The sequence below is a fragment of the Clarias gariepinus genome, chromosome 20 (assembly GCF_024256425.1).
Source record: "Clarias gariepinus isolate MV-2021 ecotype Netherlands chromosome 20, CGAR_prim_01v2, whole genome shotgun sequence".
NCBI lineage: Eukaryota > Metazoa > Chordata > Actinopteri > Siluriformes > Clariidae > Clarias > Clarias gariepinus.
Genome location: NC_071119.1, coordinates 21,841,475 through 21,866,819, shown reverse-complemented (window position 1 = coordinate 21,866,819; position 25,345 = coordinate 21,841,475). Strand labels below are relative to the sequence as shown.

The 25,345-nt window shown below is 42.4% G+C and overlaps 1 protein-coding gene across 1 annotated transcript; it reads left to right on the top strand.

Annotated features, from left to right (window-relative positions):
* Positions 1 to 12,711: 12,711 nt before the first annotated feature.
* LOC128508432 (uncharacterized) lies at positions 12,712 to 23,130 on the top strand. Its single transcript, XM_053479775.1, has 2 exons — positions 12,712 to 12,754; positions 21,917 to 23,130. Exons 1-2 carry the CDS (start codon positions 12,712 to 12,714, stop codon positions 23,128 to 23,130), a joined length of 1,257 nt encoding a protein of 418 aa, XP_053335750.1.
* Positions 23,131 to 25,345: the final 2,215 nt, after the last annotated feature.

Below are 25,345 nucleotides of genomic sequence, written 5' to 3'. Positions count from 1 at the left end.
CTGCTAAAAGACGTGAGCATGAGTGGCACTGTGGATGACAGAGCATTCACAGCGTTCTGCCGAGCTACAGACATGTCTCTTCGAGCGACCAAGCAGACTGCCCGTGCTATCGGCCGTTTTATGGCTTCCCTGGTATCCGCAGAGAGGCACCTGTCGCTAAACCTGACAGGCATCAAGGATAAGGATCGAACATTCTTCCTTGATGCCCCTGTCTCATCTTCCGGCCCCTGTCTCATCTTCCGGCGACGCTGTTAATTCCGTCACCACTAGGTTTCGGGAAGCTAGGCTATATGAACAGGCCTTCGAGAATTTCTTCCCCGCCGTGCTCAAAAGTCGGGACTTTTGGCCACCCAGTCTCAACCTGGTCTGACTCTTGCCAGGAGGGAGGCACAGAAGAAAAGCGTTAGCAGCCTCATGGCAGCTGCATTCACGGTGTTACGTTTGGGCCTCCTGCACTTGAAAGCGTTTCAGTTGTGGCTAAGAGCCAGGGGATTTCACTCAAGGGCCAATCCCCAAAGGCAAATAAGGGTTACGCGCAAAGGACTTTGTACCCTTTCTATGTGATTCAGACCCCAGTTTCTGACTTTGGGACCCATTTTAGGTCCGTCTTGTCATCGCAAAATCTTAATGACAGACGCTTCCCTTTTGGGCTGGGGTGCGGTCTTGGATGGCCATCCAGCCCAAGGGAGCTGGAGAGGCCATCTTCTCGCATGGCACATCAATTGCCTCGAAATGATGGCTTAATTTTTGGCCCTACAGCACTTCCTCCAGCAGTTGAGAGGCTACCATGTTCTAGTGCGGGTGGACAACACATAGGTAGTCTTGTACATAAATCGCCAGGGTGGACTGTGCTCGTGCCGCTTGAACAAGCTAGCGCACCAGGTTCTGCTTTGGGCACGGGACAAGTTCCTGTCCCTCAGGGCGATTTACACATGAATATGGGAGCTGACTTACTGTACAGACAAGCTGTGACACACGAATGGAGACTCCACCCTGAAGTAGTCAGTCAGATCTGGGAAAGATTCAATGTAACCTCTACTACTCACCGACTCTTCCATCTTCCCTGAGTCTGGACGCGATGGCCCATACGTGGCCCAAATTACGCCTTTATGCGTTTCCTCCGATAGCTTTGCTCCCATGAGTCCTGGCAAGGGTCCGTCAACAGTGTTTGCGCCTCTTATTGATAGCGCCCTGTTGGCCGACCAGAGTGTGGTTTTTAATATCTCTCCTTGACGGCTCACCATGGGTAATTCCAGTGAGAAGGGATCTTCTGTCTCAGGCGCAGGGGACAATATTTCATCCCCAGCCTGAGCTTTGGAACCTTCACGTCTGGCCCCTGAGCAGGACTAAGTCAAGCTGGTCTTCCAGCCAGCGTAATTGAAACTATTCTAAGTGCTAGGGCTCCCTCCACTAGAAAAGCTTATGCCCTCAAATGGAATGTATTTGAAAGTTGGTGCATAACAAAACATGTAGACCCAGTCCACTGCCGAATTGTTTCAGAAGTTAAAACTTCTCAGACACATTTCTTCTTATTTAAAACCTAACAGTTAATAAGGCAGAAATTGAAAAACAATTGTCTTGAAGATTGTTGCATCATGAAAAACATACTGGGCCCGTTTTTTTCAAAAGCTTTTTATCGCTAAGTAGTTCTTAAGTTGTAGCTTGACCTCTCTCTTAACGTTATGGCGCATTTCCCGAAACGTTCCTACTCTAAGTATCTCTTAGGTAGGTCACACTCTTTCATAATGTGACTAATGCATTAAAATTGGCCATCAATTTTAATATTAAACAGGTGGCAAACAATTTGGCTTTAAGGCTAAGATCGCATAAAGGGGTAATCATGATATCATCCTGAAAACAACAGATATGGCAGCGCTACAGTGTGTTCTTGTGCAAAACCAAATACGGCGCTGACCGCGGAGCCATGTTGTGCATGTAAATTTTTTCTTTAGGCAAATCTTTAGCCCTCTTCATATTTTGCCTGAGGTGGATATTTAAACATTTTCACCTTCCAAGGCAACAGATTCTGAAACTCCTTGACCTGCTCAGACCTGCACTTGCCAGGCCAACGCGTCACTCTTACACTTTACGTCCTGGTGTCCAGCTGCTTGCAGCGCTAAGATGTGATGCTACCGGGAGCTTCATGGAGGTCGTGGGAGAAGGCTACGGCCCGAGCAAACCGTGTGAAGGTGCGTCCTCGCTGTTACTAACGCACTTCACAGACTCCGGCTGAAAGAGCCTTTAATGTTGCACACATTCACACTCGCAACATTATCGAGCGTGCAATTGAATTCTGGAAGCTGCGCTTTCGGTGTCTGCACAAGTCCGCAGGAGGATTGCGCATGAAGCCTCACAGGTGTTGCGCAGTTACGGTGGCAACAGCCATGCTCCATAGCATGGCTCTGCGTGGAAATGCACCTTTACCAGAGGGGGAGGAGGAGGCGAATGAGGAGGAAGATGCAGAAGTGGACGTTGAGGTCTTCAATCCTCCACAGAGGGCTGCTGCCGGGGTTGAGGCAAGGCAGCAGTTGATTGAAAATGTTTTTGTTTAAAATCATCCATGACTGGATGGACTTTTTTTTGACACATTTTATTTTATGATGAAATTTGATTTAGTTACATAAGAAAATAAACTTGAGAGTTTTTAAATCACGCATCCATTCATTCTTCGGTGTGATTGTAATGCTTCGAACCTCTACTGTCATCTCCTCGTATTCATTACATATGTGCGCTATACAACCCCAACGACTTACATGCTTCTCCTATAGTTGTATAGGCCTAAACATTAGAATATCTCTGTCAAAAGTTAACTAGATGTCCAAGCTAAAATGTCGTATTACTGATTGATCTTGATTTTTCTAATGGGTAGTGAACTCAGGTCGCAAGATTGGAAGACAGCTTCTCTCGCCGCTGCTCTGCCTCAAGCACAGCAAACCCTTTTTAAACACTCATCATCTCTATCTTAGACTAATGTCGGTACTCTGCTACTACAAACAAGTCTTTAAAAATAAACGTCCACCTAAAACATGCTTTAATTTCCTTTAAAATAGAGCAACATTTTACACGTTGGTTCCTTATTGCAATAGGAAATCAGTTTTTCTCCAAACACATAAAGGCTGCCAAATAATGTCTTGTCTTTGTGCCACACGATTACTTAGTCTTAAAGAAGACACACACTTGAGACTTAGGAGCTTGGATTATCCTCGACACTTTATTAACAGCAACATATAATTTTTTGTTTTAAAGAAATAGGTGCATACACTACAAATGACATACAAAAACTATTTACACAGACCACACACACACACACGGTCACTGGTGTGACTGTTTCTCAGCATCTATAAAAGAAACAAAAACAGACCATCAGATTAGCAACTGTGAGGAAATGAACATCAAAATAAGAACAACGAAAAACTGGTTTACCTTCAGATGGCAACAAGATTGGTACTGAGATTGAAGGTCTATTGAACTGCGCCTCTGGCAAGGCATACTGTTGTTTGGCCAGTTCCAGCTTGGCCCTCTTTAGCTCCAATGAATGGCGACGAGGTCGTTTCCTTCCATCAGCCGACGCTCAATGTTATCCAACTTTTGCTCAATGTTTTGCAACACCACCAACCTTTCGCGTTCGAGATTTACGAGTTCCTCCTTACGACGTCATCCTGGCAAGGACACGCGTACTCTTCAGGCTCGCTGCTACCAGGAGAGGAGGGTGCTGCAAGCTTCTGAGTAACCGGGGAGCATGGTGTACTGGGAGGTGGCGATGGTCTGGCCTGTGAGCATGAGGCATGCTCAGCATCACCCCTTCTGACATCAATCCCCCCAGGGATTCCATGAGACGCTAATTCTCCCAATACTGCCAGTGCCTTCTCCTCCAGTGGTATTATTTTGGGTGCACCTGAACTGAAGGCAGCCATCTTCCTCGCACTCTCACACCAGAGTTCTTTTTTAGTGCTGTTGCACACATTGTTTCTAAAGTTGGCAACGAGTGTTGCCTGGTTGGTGAACACCTCGTCCAGCAAAATTTTTAGTTCATCTGATGAGAAACTTGGTGCCCTTTTCTTTCGTTGCCTCTTCTCTGCCATCTTCTCCATCTCATCCCTTTTTCTATTTAGTGTAAGTAGATTGCTTTTATTGAAGGTTTCAACCAATGGCAATTAAGAGTGCGTTGCACATAAGTGACTGCAGCTGTTTGTAAATCAACTATGATTTGGGTACACAATCATAGTTGATTGACGTTCGTTTCACCGTCACTACAGGTTACATAAAAATATTAGCAAGAGTTCGGTGATTAAATTCAAATTTTTGTCTATTATTGCATGCTATTGAAAAGTTAACCCATGTCGAAATAAATGTTATTAAAAAAATTTAGTGCAATGTAAATTTGCATAGAAAGTGCCATCTTTCTTAACGCTGTCATGCAAAAGGAGTCAAAAATTGATTCCTAAGCAACCGATGTCAGCTAATTCAGGACCTTCATTGTAGACAGCGCCTTGTAACGCCAGACGTTAAAGGCAGTGATTTAAAAAGACTCCTAAGGGACAGTTCAAGAAATACACTTAGAAAAGTAATCATTTGATGCAAGTTATATCTTTAGAGTCTTCTTAGCTCGCGAATAGTGTGCGTTATCGAGAAACCGGGCCCTGACTGTTACAAATCGTTGACACAATTATGGTTAAATAAATGCTTTTTTTTTTAACAAACTCAACAGTTTTTAAATGTGCATTTTATGAGAGCTGTACGTCCCTAAACCCTTCAAGTTGGCAGTTATTAAGCTGCTTTTTAAAAAAATCTAATTTGGACGCGAATTGTAGGTGCATGTTATTCACAAGTTCTGACGCGTGTCTTTAGTTACACAGTGTCACTGACGACATCAGACGTTTCGTTGATTTCTTTGTCTCTTGTTTATTTTCAACATCAAAAACAACGGTTGTTACAGTTTCTTGCATAAATCCACTGTAGTCACGACAAGTCGCTTGCTGTGTTCTGTAGCTTCGATAGATTACAGTTACAACAACTTATTTTACTGTATTCCTTTTAGCTTACTGTCTCACGTTATCACGGTCAAAAGCTTGTGTGCTCCAAACCTTTCTGTATCCTTCCGTGTCTTAACAACAACTACAACTAACGTGCGTGATAGACATGGAACTGCATAACTGTGGGATGATGTCACAGAACAACCCATGAAATGATGTCACAATACAAATTATATGTATGATACTTAATGCTTAATGCTTAACTAATAAACTGAAATAAGATAAACATAACAACAAATCACAAGAATGAAATATGGCCCTTACATTTCCAGCCCCTAATTGACAGGCAGGAAGACTGACAATTACACACATTTTTTGTTTTGTTGTTTTTTCCTTTTTTTTTTTTTTTTTACAATTGGGCCACAACATTTACTATTGGATTAAAATTTGAATTAACTTTCTTAACACTTTAGAATTAACTTTCTTAACACTTTAGACATTTGTTAACGGTTTAACTTAAGGTATTCATATCGCTGCGTACCAAATGAAAGGAACATGACTACTTTATAAGGTAATTAACAGTCCATTTCACATATCAGGCACAGCTTATCGATGGGTCTTTCCAGGGTACTGGTTTTAGTTTTGAACAGTACACGTCTCACAAGTCCTTTTTTATCAGGGAACACTTTCGTGATCCGTCCGACGACCCATGAATTTCTTGGAGAAGACTCATCAATTATTAGAACTACGTCTCCAATCGAGAGGTTTTTTCTCACCTGAGACCATTTTTGGCGCTCCTGAAGCAAGGGCAAGTATTCACGCACCCATCGCTTCCAGAATAGGTCGGCAAGGTACTGAATTTGCTTCCACTTGCGACGTGCATAAATGTCCTCTTTTTTGAAAAGTCCAGGAGGCAAGTTTGGCTGTTTTTTCATCAGCAGCAGGTGGTTAGGTGTCAGGGGCTCCAGGTCTGTGGGATCGTCTGTAGCGGTGGTAAGGGGACGGTCATTCATTATAGCTTCCACCTCACACAGAAATGTGTGCAAGCTCTCATCGTTTAGTGTTTGTTCTTTTAGTACAGACCTCAAGATTTTTTTAACTGACCTTATCTGCCTTTCCCATATTCCACCAAAGTGAGACCCAGCAGGAGGATTAAATATCCATTGTATCCCCTTTTGCATGAGGACGCCTTCAATTTTTGACTGGTTCCACTGTTGGATAGCTTTACGCAGTTCAGTCTCAGCACCTATAAGGTTTGTTCCATAATCAGTTCTCATAACTGACACCTGGCCTCTTCTGCACATGAAGCGTCGAATAGCATTTAAGCAGGAGTCTGTATCTAATGACTGCGCGACTTCAATGTGCACGGCTCTTGTTGTCAGACAAGTAAACAATACGCCATATCTTTTAACATTACTTCTACCTCGTTTGACCTCGAAGGGTCCAAAATAGTCTACCCCTACGTTAGTGAACGGTGGGTGATCTGGTGTTATTCTATCGCGTGGCAGTTCTGACATTTTTTGTTCACTATTCTTCGCTCTGATCTTTCTGCATGTCACACAACTGGACAGAAACTTTCTCACAAGGGAATTTGCTTTTGGAATCCAGTATTTCTGCCGCAATTTTGAAAGCATATAATTCCTTCCACAATGTCCGACCTGTTCGTGAGTGTTTCTTAAGATTAAAGTTGTAATGTGTGAGTCTTTGGGTATAATGACAGGGTGTTTTGCATGCTCAGGCATTGCAGACCTACCAAGACGTCCTCCAACTCTTAGCACTCCATCCTGCAGTACTGGATCTAGTTTAAAGAGACAACTGCTTCTTTTTACGGAAGCATTACCCTTTTGTAACATGGAAATTTCGTCTTTGAATTTTTGGTTTTGAACGAACTTAATGACTTCGTTTTCTGCCATTGTTAAGTCCTTAATTGTTAGGGACTTATGGTTGTCTGTTATTAAGTTGTTTGCCTGTCCCTTAATCCTTTTTGTTCTCTGTTTAAGCATGTCTTTAACGCAAAGAATCCAGGCAACGGATCTTTTTAGCTTATACCAGTCAGAGTGATAGTTAATCAGTTTACTCACGGCATCTGTGCTCTCTGTAGTTTTTACGAGATTCACTGAGGCTGAGTGTTTAATCTCAATGTCATCCTCTTTCGTCGACAGATCGTGAATGTTTTCAGGCCATTTACTCTCTGGTGTTTTAAGAAAAGGGGGACCGTGGATCCAGTTGTTGTTTTTCATGAATTTTTCACAGGAAACTCCTCTGGAAGCAGCGTCGGCTGGGTTTTTTGAAGTGTTGACGTACCTCCACTGCTGTGGCTTGGTTGACTCTCGTATGATGGAGATTCTGTTAGCGACAAAGGTTTTAAAGCGTAGTTTTTCATTAACAATGTATCTCAAGACAGTTGTGCTGTCGGTCCAAAACACAGAGTCCAGCAGTTCTATTTCCAGTTGACCTTTCAACATTTTATCGTTGTTTACAGCAACCACTGCCGCTGTCAATTCCATTCGGGGGATAGTAGTTTGTTTCAAGGGCGCTACGCGAGAATTCCCCATCATGAATGCACAGTGTGTGAGTCCATCAGCATTTACTAACCTAATATACGAGACAACTCCATATCCCATTTCACTTGCATCTGAGAAGTGGTGAAGTTGTGCTGTATTTGTGACTCCAAAGTCAACTGGTTTTACACATCTTGCTACACTAAACTCAGACAATTGATGCAACTCGTGTAGCCAGGCCCTCCATCTTTTTATAAATTGTTCGGGAATGTCATCGTCCCAAGCGAGTCTCTCTTTACATAACTGCTGCATTAAGATCTTAGCTGGCAGTATGACTGGTGCAAGGAAGCCTAAGGGGTCATAAATTGAACTAGTGACTGACAAGATTCCTCTTCTAGTCGCAGGCCGCTCTTTTAAACTAATCTTGAACTTGAGCGTGTCTGAATTAATACACCACAGCACCCCTAAAGCTCTCTCAATGGGGAGTACGTCTTTACTCAAATCTAAGTCCCTCATGTCTTTAATTCTCTCACCCTCAGGGATGGAAGCTAGCAATGTACGACTATTACTTGCCCACTTGGTGAGGTGAAAACCTCCACTTGCGCACAGTTTGGTAAGATTACTATATAGCGCAACTGCTTGACTATGACTAGAGACAGACTTCAAGCAGTCGTCTACATAAAAGTTTTTAAGTACTGTGTTGACTGCCTCGGCAGATGCATTGCTGCGGTTTTCTTCTGCTGTTTTCCTAAGGGCGAAGTTAGCTACACTTGGAGATGATTTTGCACCAAACAAATGAATAACCATTTTATACTCAACCAAGTCCTGACTCACGTCTCCGTTCGGCCACCACAGAAAACGCAACAAGTCTGTGTCCTTTTCCGGAACTCTGACCTGATAGTACATGGCTTCCACATCTGCCATCATGGCAACTTCTTCTTGTCTAAAGCGTGCGAGCACCCCAATGAGTGAGTTTGTCAGGTCGGGTCCCTGCAGAAGCTCGCTATTTAATGATATTCCCTGATAGCTGGCAGCACAGTCAAAGACTACCCTTAGCTTTTTCTTTTGAGGATGGTACACACCAAGGTGAGGTATGTACCACACCTGCCCGTCTTGTCGACTTAGGTGGGGTGTGGGGACCTTGACTGCATGACCCTTCTCAAACATGTCATTCATGAAGTTTAAATACTCTTTGTAAAAGGAGCGGTTATGCTTAAACTTCCGTTTGAGGTTCAGTGCGCGCTGCATGGCTGCGCTTCGGTTATTGGGCATTTGAATAGCTGCTTTCTTAAATGGGAGACCGATGTAGAAGTGATTATCGGTAAATTGCAGGGAGTTAGTTACAGAGTCTAAAAACTGATAGTCCTCTTGTGACAACTCAGCTTTGTCATCACAGTTCCGTTCAGGAAAATCATGGTTGTACTGTTGTATCAGCATTTGTTCTACACTTTCGATGGAGACTCTGTTGACTGCAACGCTCACTTGCTCATTGTCACATGTGCCTTCCTCGACCGACTCTCGAAGAGGTCCATTTATGGTCCATCCAAGAGCAGTCTTTACTGCATATGGCCCATTGTGCCTGCTGTTAATTACTCGCCATGGTTCTAGGAGCCTGTGCTCTTTGTTACCTATGAGAATTTCAACTCCAGCATTAATGTAAGGCAGTTTTACTTCGCTGAGGTATGGCCACTTATCAATGTCGTGCTGTTGTGGAATATTTTCCACTGAGACTGGGATACTCTTTTGTGTGAACACTTTGGGGAGTTCAACAAAGGTGTTTTCTTCCAGACTGCTAACCTCTAGATCAGTAAGCACGTAACTTTCTACTTGTTTCCTCGCGTTCATGGTGCTTAACATGATGTCAATTTTTTTACCTTGTACGTTTAATCGCCTTGCTAGTGACTCTGTACAAAAGGTAGCAGAGCTACCTGGGTCCATAAAGGCGTATACTTTTACTGTCTTGTTGCCTTTCTTGGACTTTATTTTAACAGGTACTATGGAGAGAATACAGTCATCTCCAGCCCCGATACACGCACTCGTTTCGTGACTCGCTGTAACAGGAAATGTTTGAACTGGTTCGGTTTAGTCAGCCTTTACGATCGCTTGAGCTGTGTCCTTTGCTGCAATGTGTAGCATGCGAGGATGTTTCTTTGAGCACAACTGACATATAATTTTCTTCGTGCAGTCTTTGCTTAAATGTCCTTTTACTAAACAGCCAAAGCAGAATCCATTCTTTTTTAGAAAGTCCAATTTGACCTTATATGTCTCATTGTTAAACTTGTGGCATTGTCTAGGGTATGATCTTGCTCACAGGATGCACAAGGTTTAGTGAAGGCACTAATAACTAACGCACCACTACTCTTTACTGTGATTGAGTCTCTATGATTTTTACCAACCTGTTTTACGCCGGTCGCAAAGCTGCTACCTCTCTTTTCTTCCATTTTTTGCTTGAATCCTGAAGGGGATTTGTTGCTGTGCTTTTTACCACTAGTCGTTGTACCACTAGTCGAAACGTTCAGGTCTCCAAAAAGTGGGTTAGACATTGCCTTTGCTTCCCGTTCTACGAATTTCATCAGCTGCACGAACTTAGCTGTTTCTTCATTGCGCTCTTCGTACTCGTATACGTGGCTTCTCCATTTTTCGCGCAATTTGTAGGGCAGTTTTGAGGCAACACCTCTCAAGTTGGTAGCATTGTCTAGCTCATCCATGTAGTTAATGCTTGACATGGTATTGTAACATTTTACTAGGAACAGGGAAAAAGTTTTGAGCGACTTTCCGTCCTCTGACTTTATTTCCGGCCAGTTGAGTGCCTTTTGCATCAGCGTTGTAGCGATTATTTGTCTATTTCCGAAATTATCATGTAACAGTTTCATAGCCTCTGCGTAACCACGATGTTCTGGCATGAGCAGGCAGCTTCTCACTAGGTCCTTGGGCTGTCCTTCAGTATACTGCTCGAGGAAGAACAGCCTTTCATGATTGCTATCAGTGTTGGTCTCGATGGCATATTTAAAAGCTCTTACGAAGGACGTGAACTCAAGAGGGTCACCATAGAATGGAGGAACGTTGCGCGGAGGTAAGGAATGTTGCCTTTGACTCTTCGCAAACATTTCTGTAAGATCTGCCTGAAGTGGCATCCTACCCTGAGGCTCCACTATGTCAGTGTTGTAAAGTGAGTGTTCGTTACCTTGGGTGGGCCGTTCCATTAGGGTGCTTGACATTATGGGTTTGGCACTCACGGGCATGCTTAAGTGGGTTGCTCGGAGGCGTGATGGCAGCTCAAGATATTCCGTTGCCGAACTGTGGTCGCAGTGGTCTTTGTGCTCCGGTTTGGAAGCGCATGCACCGCGCGTTTTAATGGTCACGTCCTGTCTTGCAGGACCTTGCCGTTCTTCACAACCCTGATACACTTTTATTTTTGCATTAACCTTTGCAAGCTTCGCTTCGAGTTCCAGCCTTTCCTTTTTAACCTTTAATCGTGCTTGGAATTGTGCTTCCTCTATTTCTAACGCCTGCCGTTGCTCTAAGATTGCTGCTTCAGCCAGCAAGGATGCTCTGTCAGCTTCTGCCTGTTTTAGCCGAGCTAAGGATGCTGTAGATGTTGAGGACCTTTTGGATGCTACCGTCACTACGCTTCCGTGCTTGTTAGGAGCGAGCGCCCTTAGTTCCACCATTGACACACTGTCCTCTGGTAAAACTCCGTCGTCGAATGTTTGAGGCGGCTTAGAGCGGTTCTGAGTTTCTGTAATCCACGTCTCTACCCTTTTCCTGAATTCTGTGGCGCACAGCAGTTTAGACATATACCAGTTTCGCCGGTCATGTTCGCGTTCGTTTTCGTTTAGGTGCAATCGCACATCCCTATTGCTTTCAACAAAGTTCTCCAGTAGCGTCTTGTATTTCGTATGGTATTTGGTTTCAACGTCATACAGATTGCAGGCATCGTACATAAGCAACTCTAATTCGCCAGTTAATGTCCAGGTAGCCCAGTCAGCAATGGAATGGAGAGAGCCCTGTGGAAGCAGATGGTAGGGAGTTATGAGCATACTCGACCCACGGGAGAAACTTACTCCAGGTGGAAGCATCACGAGTGGGCATACTTAAATTGCTTGATTTTTTCATTCTGTTTGGCTGTTGGATTGGGGATATAAAAAAACAGAAGACAGGCTAGGAGTGGCTCCAATGAGTTTACAATAGGCCCCCCAGAAGCTTGAGGTAAATTGAGGGCCACGATCTGAAACTATGTCCATGGGGAGGCTGTGAAGACGAAAAAAAATTTAGGGGCAACTGCTCTGCAGGCTTTTTTTGCGGACAGAAGCTTGAAGAAGTGGTCAATGATGGTCAGGATACAAGTATTCCCATCAGATAATGTTACAAAATCCAGCGAAATATGTGACCAGGGATGGTGAAGTATGGGTAACGGTCTTAGGAGGCCAGCCGGAAGGCGGTTGTTGGGTTTACAGCGGGTGCAGATGTCGCAGGCTGCCACAAAGCTGAAAAAATCCTTCCCCATCGTGGGCCACCAGAAGCGCTGTTGAATGATAGGGTTCAGGCAGAGCCTAGGTGACTGGACAGCTTGGATCCTTGACCCCAGTTCAGGACCTGTGGGCGCAGACAGAGGGGAACAAAGGCGATTTGGAGGAAAATTGCTTGGGCCGGGCTCCTGAGTCAATGTCTGCTTGACTTTGGTCTCGATGTCTAGCTCTAAGGCGGCAACGAGACAATGAGATGGCAGAATGGAGTTGCATGGTGTGGGATCCTGTGGGGAAAGAAATGACGCGAGGGGGCATCAGGCTTACAAACTGGCGAGATGGGTCGGGTATGGTGAGTATGGGGGCTAAGGTGAACCGCTTCTTGAGGTCTGCAAAGGCCTTGTCTGCCTCCTTGTTCCAGTAGAATCGCGTCTTGGAGGAAGTCAGGGAGGTGATTGTGGGAGTCTATCAGGAGGAGACCCCTTTAGTGCTCCCAGTCTGACTAGGGGGCACCTCCCTTTTACTGGACAGTCTTTAAGCCTGTGTCCTGAAGCTCCATAGTAAAAATCGTGGGGTGTGAAAATGGACCCAGGTGCAGGTGGAGGTGCAGGACATGAGCCTCCCAGTTCTTCTGTGGTGCTGCTGTAGTGAAAGCGGAGGCACTGAAACCAAAATTTAAGATCTGTAGCGTTGCATTGCCACCTGGATGTGAGATAGAGCCGTGGTTGTGAAGGCAGAAGTGTTAGATCGAAGCCGTGAAGTCCGTCCGCGATGTCGTCATGCCAAAACGTGAAGCTGAGTCGTAGTCGAGGAGGTGAGAGAGAGTTCAAAGCTGTGTGATCAGTCAGCGAGGGCGTCGAGCTAAAAGAAATGCGAAGCAAAGCCGTGGTCAAGAAACGAAAGCGAAACTTTAAAGCCAAGTGTGGCGACAAATCCAAATCGTGAGACGAGGGGCAAAAATGAGAAACACAGCGAAATCAGCAACGTGAAAAACCATGAACAGAAACGCGAGAAACTGCGGCGAAACAACACACAATAATCCATCGGCGAGGCAGTGCGCTGCGCCTCCCTATAAGCCGGAAGAAATCAGCGGCAGATAAGAAACTTGTGTGCTGGCAGGGCGGTCCCGGAAGAGCGATGACAGCGTGGGAAAATATGACTGCGTGATGAGAGCCTGACAGCATGGGAAGGGAAATGTCAAGAGTCTTTGATCAGAGTGAAGGCACTGAGAGCGTGATAAATTTAAATAAGGTTTCCTAAAATATACATAATCCATTTTCAATCCAAGGTTTAAAGCAGTTTCTCAGCAGAGCACCCTTAAGAAACAAAATAACAATAAGACAGTGTATGTATATATTGTTATTTACATGCAATATTTGTTAATTTAATTTAAATGGGGTTTGGTCTCCGGAATGTTGAGCATCATGATCCTCTTCTTTACTGTAGGAAATATTTAATTCTTAGTGTGTTTCATGATATTCTGTGTGCGTGAGAACAGATTGTCTTTCTTTTACCACGACACAAGCTGCACTTTCAGTAAACAGATTCTATAGTAGTTTATGTTAAAGGTCGTAAAACTGTTGAACGCTCGTAAATGCAGAGCTACTCCTAAATTTATGTTCTTCTTTACCTTATCTTTTAAAAGCATTCCAGACTGGATGTAAACATTCCCACATCCACCTTTTCTTTGGTTCTTTGTGTGTGCGTATATATACTCCTGTCTCCCACAATAAACTTTGAACGTCTCACTGAACACTGACTTGTGTGTATCATTAAGGGGTTCCCTGAGCTCAGGCGGGACAGCAGAATACAGGCGGAGCACTGAGTAGACCAAAGGGGGTCTACCAAAATTCAAGAAATCCTTACAATTTGGGGGCTCTGTCAGGGATACCTCTAATCACGTGAGTGCGGCTTTAAATTTTTTTTTCTCTATAAGCATAGAGCAAGCACACTCCCTGGGTTTTTGGTATCTGGACCATATACAGTACGGGGGAGGTTTGTCTTGGGGCTTTTACGCCTGTTTAGCGCGCGCTCGCTTCTGAAAGGTTCCTTGAACTGAAGCATAAATGTGGAAGCTGTATTCTGTTGCCTGCTACTTGTCTTTGTGTGTTGTTTGTTGAAGATATTGGTTGTTTCTGTCGCGGGTTAATTCACATTTATAAAATGGGTAATAAGACCACAACTATTTATCTGAAATCCTTTTGTGAGCTGCTCATCTGTGCCTGTCTTCCCCGTACCCACAAAACCGTGCTCACCTTCGTCGGAAGTGTGTGCCTCAGGAAAGGGAAAGACTCCCAAGAGGGTGTCAGGACGAACTTCTGACAGCCCTCTATCGGATGATCCCGAGGATACTGATGGTGAGGATGATGATAATTCGGACGATGAAGGTCCGGATGAGAGGTCTCGCCCCAAACCTCGACAAGAAAGCACTGCGTTTGTTTTCTCTATGGGACCAAAGGGTCCAAAAATCCTTCCACCATCCGTAAGCACGCTGAAGGACATTATTAAGATGCTCCCTTTTCCCAACAAACCTTTGAATTTTGTTGATATGCTGATAAAGGCTTCTAGGCACTGTCAGCCCATGGGTGCGGATTATCGCTTTATTTTGCAATCGGTTTTGGGAGATGGGTACGATGAGGCTGATTTGATAAAAACGGTAAAATGCTTAGACTCTAAAACAGACAAATTGGCTGTAGTGGAAAAATAATGAATTTGACTTTCTTTGAGGTAATTCTAATGAGGCTATGAAACTCTTAAAAGATGAGCTAACTACTTATCTTCTTGCATGTCAGCAAGCTAGTCAAGATCTGTCACAGGTAACTAATTGTAGACAAGAAAAGAAAAAGTTTCTTGAGAGGTATCGAGAGACCTGGACGCTTTTGGATGGTATGCCCCTGCCTGAAGCAAACCCTAACTCACTTTTCCTTACCACCTTCTTGAATAATTGTCAACCAGAAATCATGAAAATTTTAAAGTTTCAATTGTCAGATGGTTCTACAATGTATATTAAAGAAATTAGGTGAGCGTGTGAGAACAAAGAAAGGAGATGGTATTTTAGAAAATAAACATGTTTGTCTGTGGAGAGTGGAGGATACAGAGGTAGAGGAGGTCTGCAGGGTCAGAGTACACCCCGTAGGTCTGGTAATTTTTATTACTGTCATAAATAAGGTCATTGGGCTTGTGAATGTCGCACGAAGGCCTGAGATAAGGAACGTAGTGGACAAAATATGTATAATCGATTGAATGATGGTCAGTGGCATGATGCTAATGAGGTGTTTTCTCCTAATCCTTCCCAGCAGCCGCCGTAGAGAGTGCAAAAACAACAGCAATATAGACCCAATCCCTTCTCAGGGATGCAGGTAGGAGCATATGATGCATAGGGATGCCCTCAGAGTTCCAGCCCCGCGATGTTACTTCGTACTTTCGAGTTACCTCAGGAATAGATAAAATTTTAAGCTCACTGCTCAAGCAGGGTGTTGTTAAACCATGTGTAAGTTCTTATAACACACCTGTTAATCCAGTACTGAAACCTGATGGTATGTGGAGATTTACAAAAGATCTGAGAAAAATAAATGGCATAATTATCCCTGTTGCACCTGTTGTGCCTGATGTGCTGTCCATTGTTTTCTCTAGACCTTGTCATCATTTGCATTTTTCTGTTATTAACCTTTGTTCTGCCTTCTTAAGTGTTCCTGTGGAAGCGCAGACACAGCCATTGTTCGCCTTCACCCACAGGGGGCGTCAGTTCACCTGGTCTCGTCTTCTGCAGGGTTAATTGACTACCCAAATGTTTTTTCGGCTGTAGTAAGAGATGTACTTGGTGATCTAACTCTCCCCACTGATTCTGTTGTCCTATTGCACGCAGATGTTTTACTGGTGTCCGCCGCTGCGAAGAAGCCACCACTTGTCTCCTGAAACACCTGGCAAAGAAGGGTTTCAAGGTATCTAAGACTAAATTACAGTTTTGCAGAGACATTGTAAAATACCTGGGCTTTGAACTCTCCCAAGGTCAAAGAAGGCTCTTAAAGGAACGATTTCAGCTTATCATCGACACTAAATGTCCGAGCACTAAACATGCTTTCATGGCTTTTCTGGGACTGGTCAACTACTGTCGTCAGTGGATTCCTGACTGCTCATTCTACGATAAATGCATCAGGAGAGTCATTTCACACAACGATCCGCTCCAACAGCCTCTGACATGGACTGCTGAACTGGAAAAGGCCCTATGTTCTGCTCCAGCGCTGGGCCTGCCTAACTATCAAAAACCGTTCCATCTAAAGGCCTGTGAGCACGGGGCACCGCTATTGCTGTATTGGCACAGGAACATGGGGGGGGGAGTGAGACCATGTGCTTTCTTATCTAAAACTTTAGATGCTGTGGCACAAGGTTTGCTTGCCACAGGGCTGTGGCCACCTGTGGGGTGATGGTACAAGATGCTGAGAAGATTGATCTCTCTCGTCCTTTAATTTTGTATTCTCTATATCAGGTTAAACAAGTGCTACAGAACCTTCAAACACAACATATGAAGGCTTGGGTCTGGGTATGAGATTATCCTTTGTCCTACAAGTAACTTAGAGATAAAATCCACCTCTTCTTTTGACACCCTCAGATATGCTCTGGCACGCTTGATCAATGCACAGGATGGCAGGCTAGTAGAAAGAGATCATGACTGCTGCTTAGAGATTGTTCACTCCACTAGTATACGTCCTGATATGTCTTCTACATCAACAACTGGTGAATCTATGGACGTCCAAGGTAATACGCTAGCTTATAGTGTTGCTAAAGAAGCAGCCTGAAAAGAGATTTTCTTTCCTGACTCTGGTTCTGATTTGATCAATACATCCTTTCTTGCTAGCTCTTTGATTCCAGATGATCAGAATGATTCCTCTTTTTGGCAAGCTCAAGGTGCCTACGTTGTTTCTGATAGTTTATGGTATTGTGCTGATGGTCGTTTGTGCCTGCCATCTCATTGTCTTCTGTTTCTCGTGCGTGAGTTCTATGGTGTTACACATCGCGCGCGAAGGGGGGTTAAGGAAGATATGAAAGAACTCTTTTACATAGCTAACATGCTTGGAACAATTGATTCATTAATATCTAGATTCTTGGTGTGTGCTCAGAATACGTTTAAATATCTTCTGGTTTTGGTAGACAAGTTTTCTAGGTGGGTGGAAGCTTTTCCGTGTGCTCGAGAGAATGCAAAGGTGGAGTCCTAGTGAAAGAAATAATATCTCGTTATGGCGTGCCTTATGCTATTGACTCAGATAAAGGAACACCTTTTACATCACAGGTAACACAGAATTTTTGTAAATATCTTTCACTGTCCTGGCATTTTCACATTCCTTATCATCCACAGTGATCAGGTATAGTAGAAAGAACAAATAGGACACTGGAAAGAAAAATTGACTAAAGCAATGCAAACCATGAGGAGTAAAAACTGGGTTGATCTGTTACCTGCTGTTCTAGCTGAAATAAGAATGACACCATTAAAAGACGTGCACAAGTCACCATATGAAATTATATTTGGCAGACCCTTTCCCGTGCCATGGAGGAAAGGTAAACCCGCGATAGGAACAACTGATCTTGATGTACATATTGCTGAATATTCTGCTGCTCTAATAGATACTCTAACTAAACATTATGAACAAATTGCTGATGTGACTTTAATACCCTCAACAAAACCCACACATCCTTTTAATGTGGGAGATACTGTTCTGGTAAAATCTTTGACCCCCAGAAAACTGGGAGATTGTAAATATGACGGACCAGCAGAAATAATCGCAATTGCTCGTATTGCTATCCTAACTGATCTTTTTCCACAGTGGATCCATGCTACTAGGCTGAAGAGATGTCCTGTCGGCGTGAGACCAAAAGATGAATAAATGCGTGTGTATTATTATCTTTCTGTCTCTGTGATTTTTGTTTCCTAGACTAAAGACGTGCTGCAGTGATGTCCAACCCGTGATGTGGCATAGAGAGAGTGACGTGACACAGAGGGATCGTCTGGGGTTGCCACTGAACGACTTTACTTCTGCTATTAGTGTACCATTCCTGGTGGTGTCTTAGCGCCTCGTGAGGTGGGACGAGTGCAGATTGGGCGTGCCCGCACTCTGAGCACTGTAGCGTCAAGAAAGGCAATAGTTCACCACTAGTAGTTATTTATGAGTTTGACATTGTGAACAAGGTTTTTGACACACACGAGTTTGCACTCAACCTGTCATGTTTCTGTGTATTTTTCGCTGTGTGCAAAATTCTTTGTATGAGTATGTTTCAGGGTATGTTCCTGCGCCGCGTCCAATGGCCTATTGTCCGCCGGCGACTTCTTAAAAGCTCTGAGTTTTATTCAACGATGTTTCTCATGAATAAAAGGGGGGAATTGTAGGAAATATTTAATTCTTAGTGTGTTTCATGATATTCTGTGTGCGTGAGAACAGATTGTCTTTCTTTTACCACGACACAAGCTGCACTTTCAGTAAACAGATTCTATAGTAGTTTATGTTAAAGGTCGTAAAACTGTTGAACGCTCGTAAATGCAGAGCTACTCCTAAATTTATGTTCTTCTTTACCTTATCTTTTAAAAGCATTCCAGACTGGATGTAAACATTCCCACATCCACCTTTTCTTTGGTTCTTTGTGTGTGTGCGTATATATACTCCTGTCTCCCACAATAAACTTTGAACGTCTCACTGAACACTGACTTGTGTGTATCATTGAGGGGTTCCCTGAGCTCAGGCGGGACAGCAGAATACAGGCGGAGCACTGAGTAGACCAAAGGGGGTCTACCAAAATTCAAGAAATCCTTACATTTACTTTCCTACGTAGAATCAGCGCTTAATCGCACGCATAAAGTTTTGTAAATTCGTTTAATGTTTAATAGTAAATAATGACCCCCGTTGCGCTGTACCTCCGCTGGGAAAACCTTATGAAATACAAGTTTAGGACAATTATGATGATCTGCCACGGCGTGCGCGTGTGATGGGTGTACGCCCAAATCTACTATAACTACTCCCTCACTCCGTAGGCTCCCTGAATAGGCGGCAAAGGGACAGAGCCGCCTATTCGTGCCGGCTGGCGATAATTAACGTTAATATAATTTCGGGCTTGCTCCGCATTATAAAAGCAAGGCGCGGAGTTTTGTCTGAGGTCTGGGAAGTACGTGATGTGATGGAGAATATGAAAGAAGCATGTCAGTGGGGCGATGTGACGCGCCCCAGGGACTTTAAACAAGGACACTAGAATTCCGCCCTTTGAGCTGCACGAAGCTCCCGCCGCATCTTCACTCCCGCACCGTGCCCGCCTTCGCAGCCCCGCTGCCGAAGAGGAAAAGTGTGGTTAGGTTTTTGCGTCAGCAGGAACTCGCGCCGGCCATCAACAGCGGGAGAAGCGCCGTCACGAGGGAGCGTGCAGGAGCGCTGCCTCCGCGTTCTCAGTTCTGCCACTCCGCGCACCAACACTTATCGTCAGCTGTGTGCCCGCATGCCATGCACAACCTTTATCCCATTCTTTCCTTTCTCCCTCCTTCAACACTTTCCTTCCCCATTTTACCTAAATAAATTACCCTTTTCCCCGTAAGACCTCGCCTCGTGTCCGTGCTTTATGGTGCCGCCCGTGCAACATGGGTCGAACCCGTTACAGATCATAACAGTCTACTACATTTCATTCTTATAATAACGCACAAACAGAAGCGGGGCTGAATGACCAACATCAGCTGACGCAGTAGAACGTCCTGACAATGTTATAATTTTTATGGTCATTTATTTTAGTAATAAATCTACTATAAATTTAAAGAACACAAGATATAAGACGACACAAAACCCTACATGCGTCTTTTCTAATTACACGTGATAAAATCTAAAGGCTCACTGTGTTAACATTTATTTTGTTTAAATTTGATCCTAATAAGATTTAATTTAATTTGAATTCTACATTTGTACTGTCATTTTAGTTCTGTGATTATAAATTTGTTTAACTACAATGTTTTACTTGATTTTATCCGCTACGTGCAGTTCTAAAACTCCGTGTCTCATTAATCCAGCAGAGAATGAACTAAGGCATGAGGCGTCAGTCTGTAGTTATATAGCGTCACTCAGCGGTAAAAGCCAGCAAACGCACAAAGCCAAACGGTACCGCCGAGCGCGGCGACGGTAGAACCTACATTCCGATTGATTAACCACTGTAGGTGTGTCTGGTGCAAAGTTTTTGGTACAAAGTTTATAATAGTCACTTACTAAAGGCACAAACGGGGCACTGAGCTGAAGTCTGCTTAAGCCACTGGCAGAATGCACCACAAGGACATCTAGATGCAAAAGACATTTACATTTCTTTTGTATCTGTTTCAGGGAGAGGTAAAATTAATAAGCTATTAAATGCACATATGTGAATATTAGGAAAGCTAATATGATCTGCTACAGAAATCATTAAGGCTTTTATATAAGGCTTGATAATCTGACTATCGTACAAAAACACTGACACAAATTTAATGCATTTGAAGTTCTCTAAAGTAACATAACAAGTGTACCTACAAATGTTAAGTCTGCTCAGTAGATCCCGCTAATTATGATTTACAGACCCTCAGGGTTGTACTCTGAATTTCTTTGTAAAGTTTCCGATTTCCTCTCAAACCTTGTCATTTCTGTAGACAAAGCCTTAATTACTGGACTCAGTAGGAGTAAATCAGTGTGTAGTAGGATACACCCATAAAGCAGGTCACCCTTTAGATTTATTAATATTCTTTGGATTAAGTATGAGAATTTTATTCACAATTCCACTGATTGAAGTTATCTCAGATCACTATCTTGTTTCAATTACATGTGGGTCATAGTAATAATGCAGCACCGCGCTACCATATTAAACGTACATTCACATCAACTACCACACAGAGCTTTATTAGTAATCTCCCAGAGTTACCAACTTTGATTGGATCACCGTCTGACTCCAAAGAACTAGATCAGGCGACTAAATATTTAGAGCGGACATTCCATTATACCTTAGATAATGTAGCTCCAGTTAAAAAAAAATTTAAAGATAAGAAACTCGCTCCCTGGTATAATGATCCCACGCACACTTTAAAACAGACTGCTCAGAATTCAAATGTCGTCAAAATAAATTGTTAGTATTTCAAATAGCATGAAAGGAGAGCATCCTGAACTATATAAAAGCTCTTAGTGTAGCTAGATCAACGTATCTCTCCACTCTTATAGAAAATAACAAAAATAATTCTTGATTTTTATTAAATACCATAGCTAAATTAACCAGAAATAAGTCCACTGAAAAAATCTCCACAACATCATCATGCAGTAGTAAGGACTTAAAATTGAGGCATTTAAACTGGACAATGTAATTGATGCAGATGTTAAAATCACCATGTTGGATCGGAACCTAGAATACTTTACTCCTTGAAGAGAATTAACTAATTTCACTAATTTCTTCTGCAAATTTATCAACCTGTATATTAGATCCTATACCGACACATTTTCTCAAACAGATAGTGCCAGAAATAACAGAACGTCTGTTGCAAATAATTAATTCTTCACTCAGCATTGGGTATGTTCCAAAATCTTTTAAATTAGCTGTTATCAAACCGATAATTAAGAAGCCTGACCTCAATCCTTGTCAGCTGTCCAATTACAGCCCAATATCAAACCTCCTCTTTATCTCTAATATTCTGTAAAAGATAGTAGCGGAGCAGCTATGCTCATATCGACATTGAAATAGAAAACATGAACTGTATCAGGCCTCATCAGAGCACAGAGACAGCACTTGTTAAAATAGTAAATGACCTCCTATTGGCCTCTGATCAGGGTTGTGTAACTATCTTGAAGCAAGAAAACAAACGGCTATATCAGAATTGGGCACCAAATTACCAGAATTTTTTTATACAAAGTGACTGATTTTGTACAGCATGCACAGTTGGCTCAACACATCAAGAGCAAGGAAAGACAAATTAAGAAGTTTGACTTGTTATGCTCACATATTCAAGGAATTCAACAGAATACTCCACCGGAGGAAGATGTGAGAGTGAGTTCGGACAAATGCGTGAAGAACCTGTCTGATAGAGAACTCACAGGGCCGGAGATGGAGGTTTTGGCCAAAGGTCTGAACTATGCAGTAACACCGGATCACATCCCGGTGGTAGATATGATCACTGCAACTGAATCAGCTATCCGGAACAATAATATCTCTGAGGAGGAGGCTGAACAGCTCCGCGCTCAGGTTTCCATGTTTCTTCTAAAAGCCAAATCCCCTCCACCCAATCTCAGTAAACAGGAAAAAAGGGCCCTGACATCTCTAAGCAAGGATATTAACATCATTATCTTGCCAGCGGACAAGGGGAGATGTACAGTGGTGCTAAATGCAGATGACTATCATTCCAGGGTGACCACCCTGTTGAGCGATCACAACACATATGAAACTCTTAAGAGAGACCCCACCAGCAAATACAAGAAACAAGTGATTAATTGTCTACAGTCATTGAAAAAACAAGGAGTGATAGACCGCAAGATATACTACCACTTGTATCCAGGAGACACCACACCTTGTTTGTATGGTTTACCAAAGATACATAAGGACAATTACCCCCTCAGACCAATTGTCAGTAGTATAAATTCAGTTACATATAACATTGCTAAATACCTGGCCACTGTACTAGCCCCACTGGTTGGTAATACTCCATACCATGTAAATAATTCTATGGATTTTGTGGACAAAATCAGGGGATTGTCATTGCAGGGTGATGAAACCATGGTGTCATACGATGTGACATCCCTGTTCACATGTGTGCCAATAGTATTGGTGGTTGAGACAGTCAGGAGTCGTTTGAGTCATGACCCCATGTTAAGGGAGAGAACACAGCTCAACCCGGACCAGGTGAGCACTTTGTTGGAGTTATGTTTGAATACCACCTACTTTAAATATAAAGATGTCTTTTATAGACAGGAACATAGTTGTGCTATGGGCTCCCCTGTGTCTCCCATTGTGGCCAACCTCTATATGGAGGAAGTAGAGAGTAAGGCATTGGAGGCTTACAGTGGAACCCGTCCAACTCACTGGTTTAGGTATGTGGATGACACATGGGTGAAGAACAAGATCAATGAAGTTGGCCCCTTCACTGATCACATCAATTCTGTGGATGATTACATCAAGTTCACATGCTCTCAATCTGAGCTATCCAAAAGAAGTAAAGAACACTCTTGATGTATTTCAGAAAGTTTTCTTGCAACTTGATGGGCTGAAAGCCAGCCCAAGGGTAATATTTTTAAAGTGTAAACTGCTTTCGTAAAAACAAATGTAAATTAGGCTGCAGTGTTCTGATGTGCCTCTCCATAATGTTTGTTTCTTGTGCCTTGACACCTAGACACACACTGCTGATTACCTGGACCAGGTGTTTTTAGTCAATTAGAAGCTGAATGATACCAATTCATGTTGTCTTTCCCAACTCCACATTCTTCTGAGATGATATCTTCCAACTTCTGATTGGCTGAACACACCTGGTTTAGGTAATCTGCATACTACATATCCTTTTTTTTTTTTACTGAGGTTATTGTGGGTGGAGGAGTTTAAGTAGTGTAATAAGCTCTATTGTTTTGGCCCACTCATTTAGCATTCATTCAATAGCTGCTGTAATTATATTAATAGCTGTAGTAATTGTATTAATGTCACAGGTTTACAATACTAATAAATAATGTATTATTTGGATTTGTGTTGCAATAAACTGTTTAATCAGCCAAAGTGAAATGGCTATGTGTGATTTATGTAATTAGATAAGTTACTTTAGTAACTTACTCAAAACAATTTAGCATGGACATTTGTGAGTAGGATATATGTAAAAAGATAAGTTGGAGTAACTTAAGCAATGTAATTTGTCAACTAAATATTATCTAAATGAAAACTAGGTTGCTTCAACTTAATTATGTTATTAATGGTCAACGTAAAATATGTTGGTTCGCTAAACCAGTTGCGTTAGCCAGACTTAAAATGACATGTAGAATGTACTCAATAATAGAAAAAGTTGGTAACTTAGAAAGCTGAGTGGAAATTGTTACGATAATTTTTTTAAGCCAACAAATCATTTCTTAGAGTGCAGGTTTGTTGATGGTGGTTGCTTCACATCTCAGGGAGCCCTCATGTTTGTGTTTTCTTCTGTGTATTAGGTGGCAGGCTGTTCAGCAGTTCTAGCTCGTTCGAGCTCACGAGTCTACCTGAGCCTCCAATAACTACATGGACTCCATATTAACATAAATTAACATCAACTGTTTTACTGAACTGTTATCACTCAGATGAGGATGGGATCCCTGTTGATTCTGGTTCCTCTCAAGGTTTCTTTCTATTGCCATCTCAGGGAGTTTTTTCTTGCCATTGTCGCCCTCGGCTTGTTCATCAGAGGTTATCTAAAGACTTTGATTCATACACATTCACATTCCATACAAACTTAAACAATTCTTTTGATTGTGTAAAGCTCCTTTCCGATAATGACAATTGTTAAAAGCGTTATACCAAAAAAATTTAATTAAATTTTACCCAAACTGTTTTACTCACTGATGGTTTTGTCATTTTATCATAACACAACGATACATGCATAAGAAACACATGGCAAGTATAACTTTTATTTTATATATACATATGCTTCCATCTGCTAAAATAGTTTCCAAATAAACCAAAGCTGGAAAGAAAGTTACAATTTGCCATGAGATGCCAAGACTGATTGTTATATATATATATATATATATATATATATATATATATATATATATATATATATATACTAAAAAACTAAAGAAAAAAAAGCAACACTTTTAAAATCAGAAATCGGGTAACATTGACAGTGATGAATGATAGAAATAAACACACTCCTGCTTTCTCTCTTGACGTAGTTAATATAACTACACAGTTACCACTATTAATATCAGTACACTGACATTTGAGTCAGTTAATACCTCTTTAAAAAATGTCTTTATGCACTGCATGTAAGAGGCAATTGATTGTAAGCAACACAGACAGGAGTATTTATTTATATGTATATGTAAATGTACAGATCGAATCCTAACCCTAATATTATACTTTACATGTTTTGGTTCAGTGAGGTTTCACATTTCTCCCCTTTGATACATGTTTTAAGTATTCCTGTTCAGAGGATTTGAAGATCAGGAAATCATATATACAATACCTAAATTCATAAATTTATAAGACCTGGAAGAAGGAAAGGGAAATTAACCAGACCATGATACAATTCCAGGTATTCTTAATACCTGAAAATAGTAATGAAGGCTGTCATTCGTTTACCCCTTGTAAGGCATTATAATTATATTCTCCTCCTATAAATAACTTTGCAACTATAAAACTTCTCATCATTTTGAGAGGTTATCCAAAAACAGTTTTCTGGCATTTAAAAATTTTCACCTCAGTGCTAGGT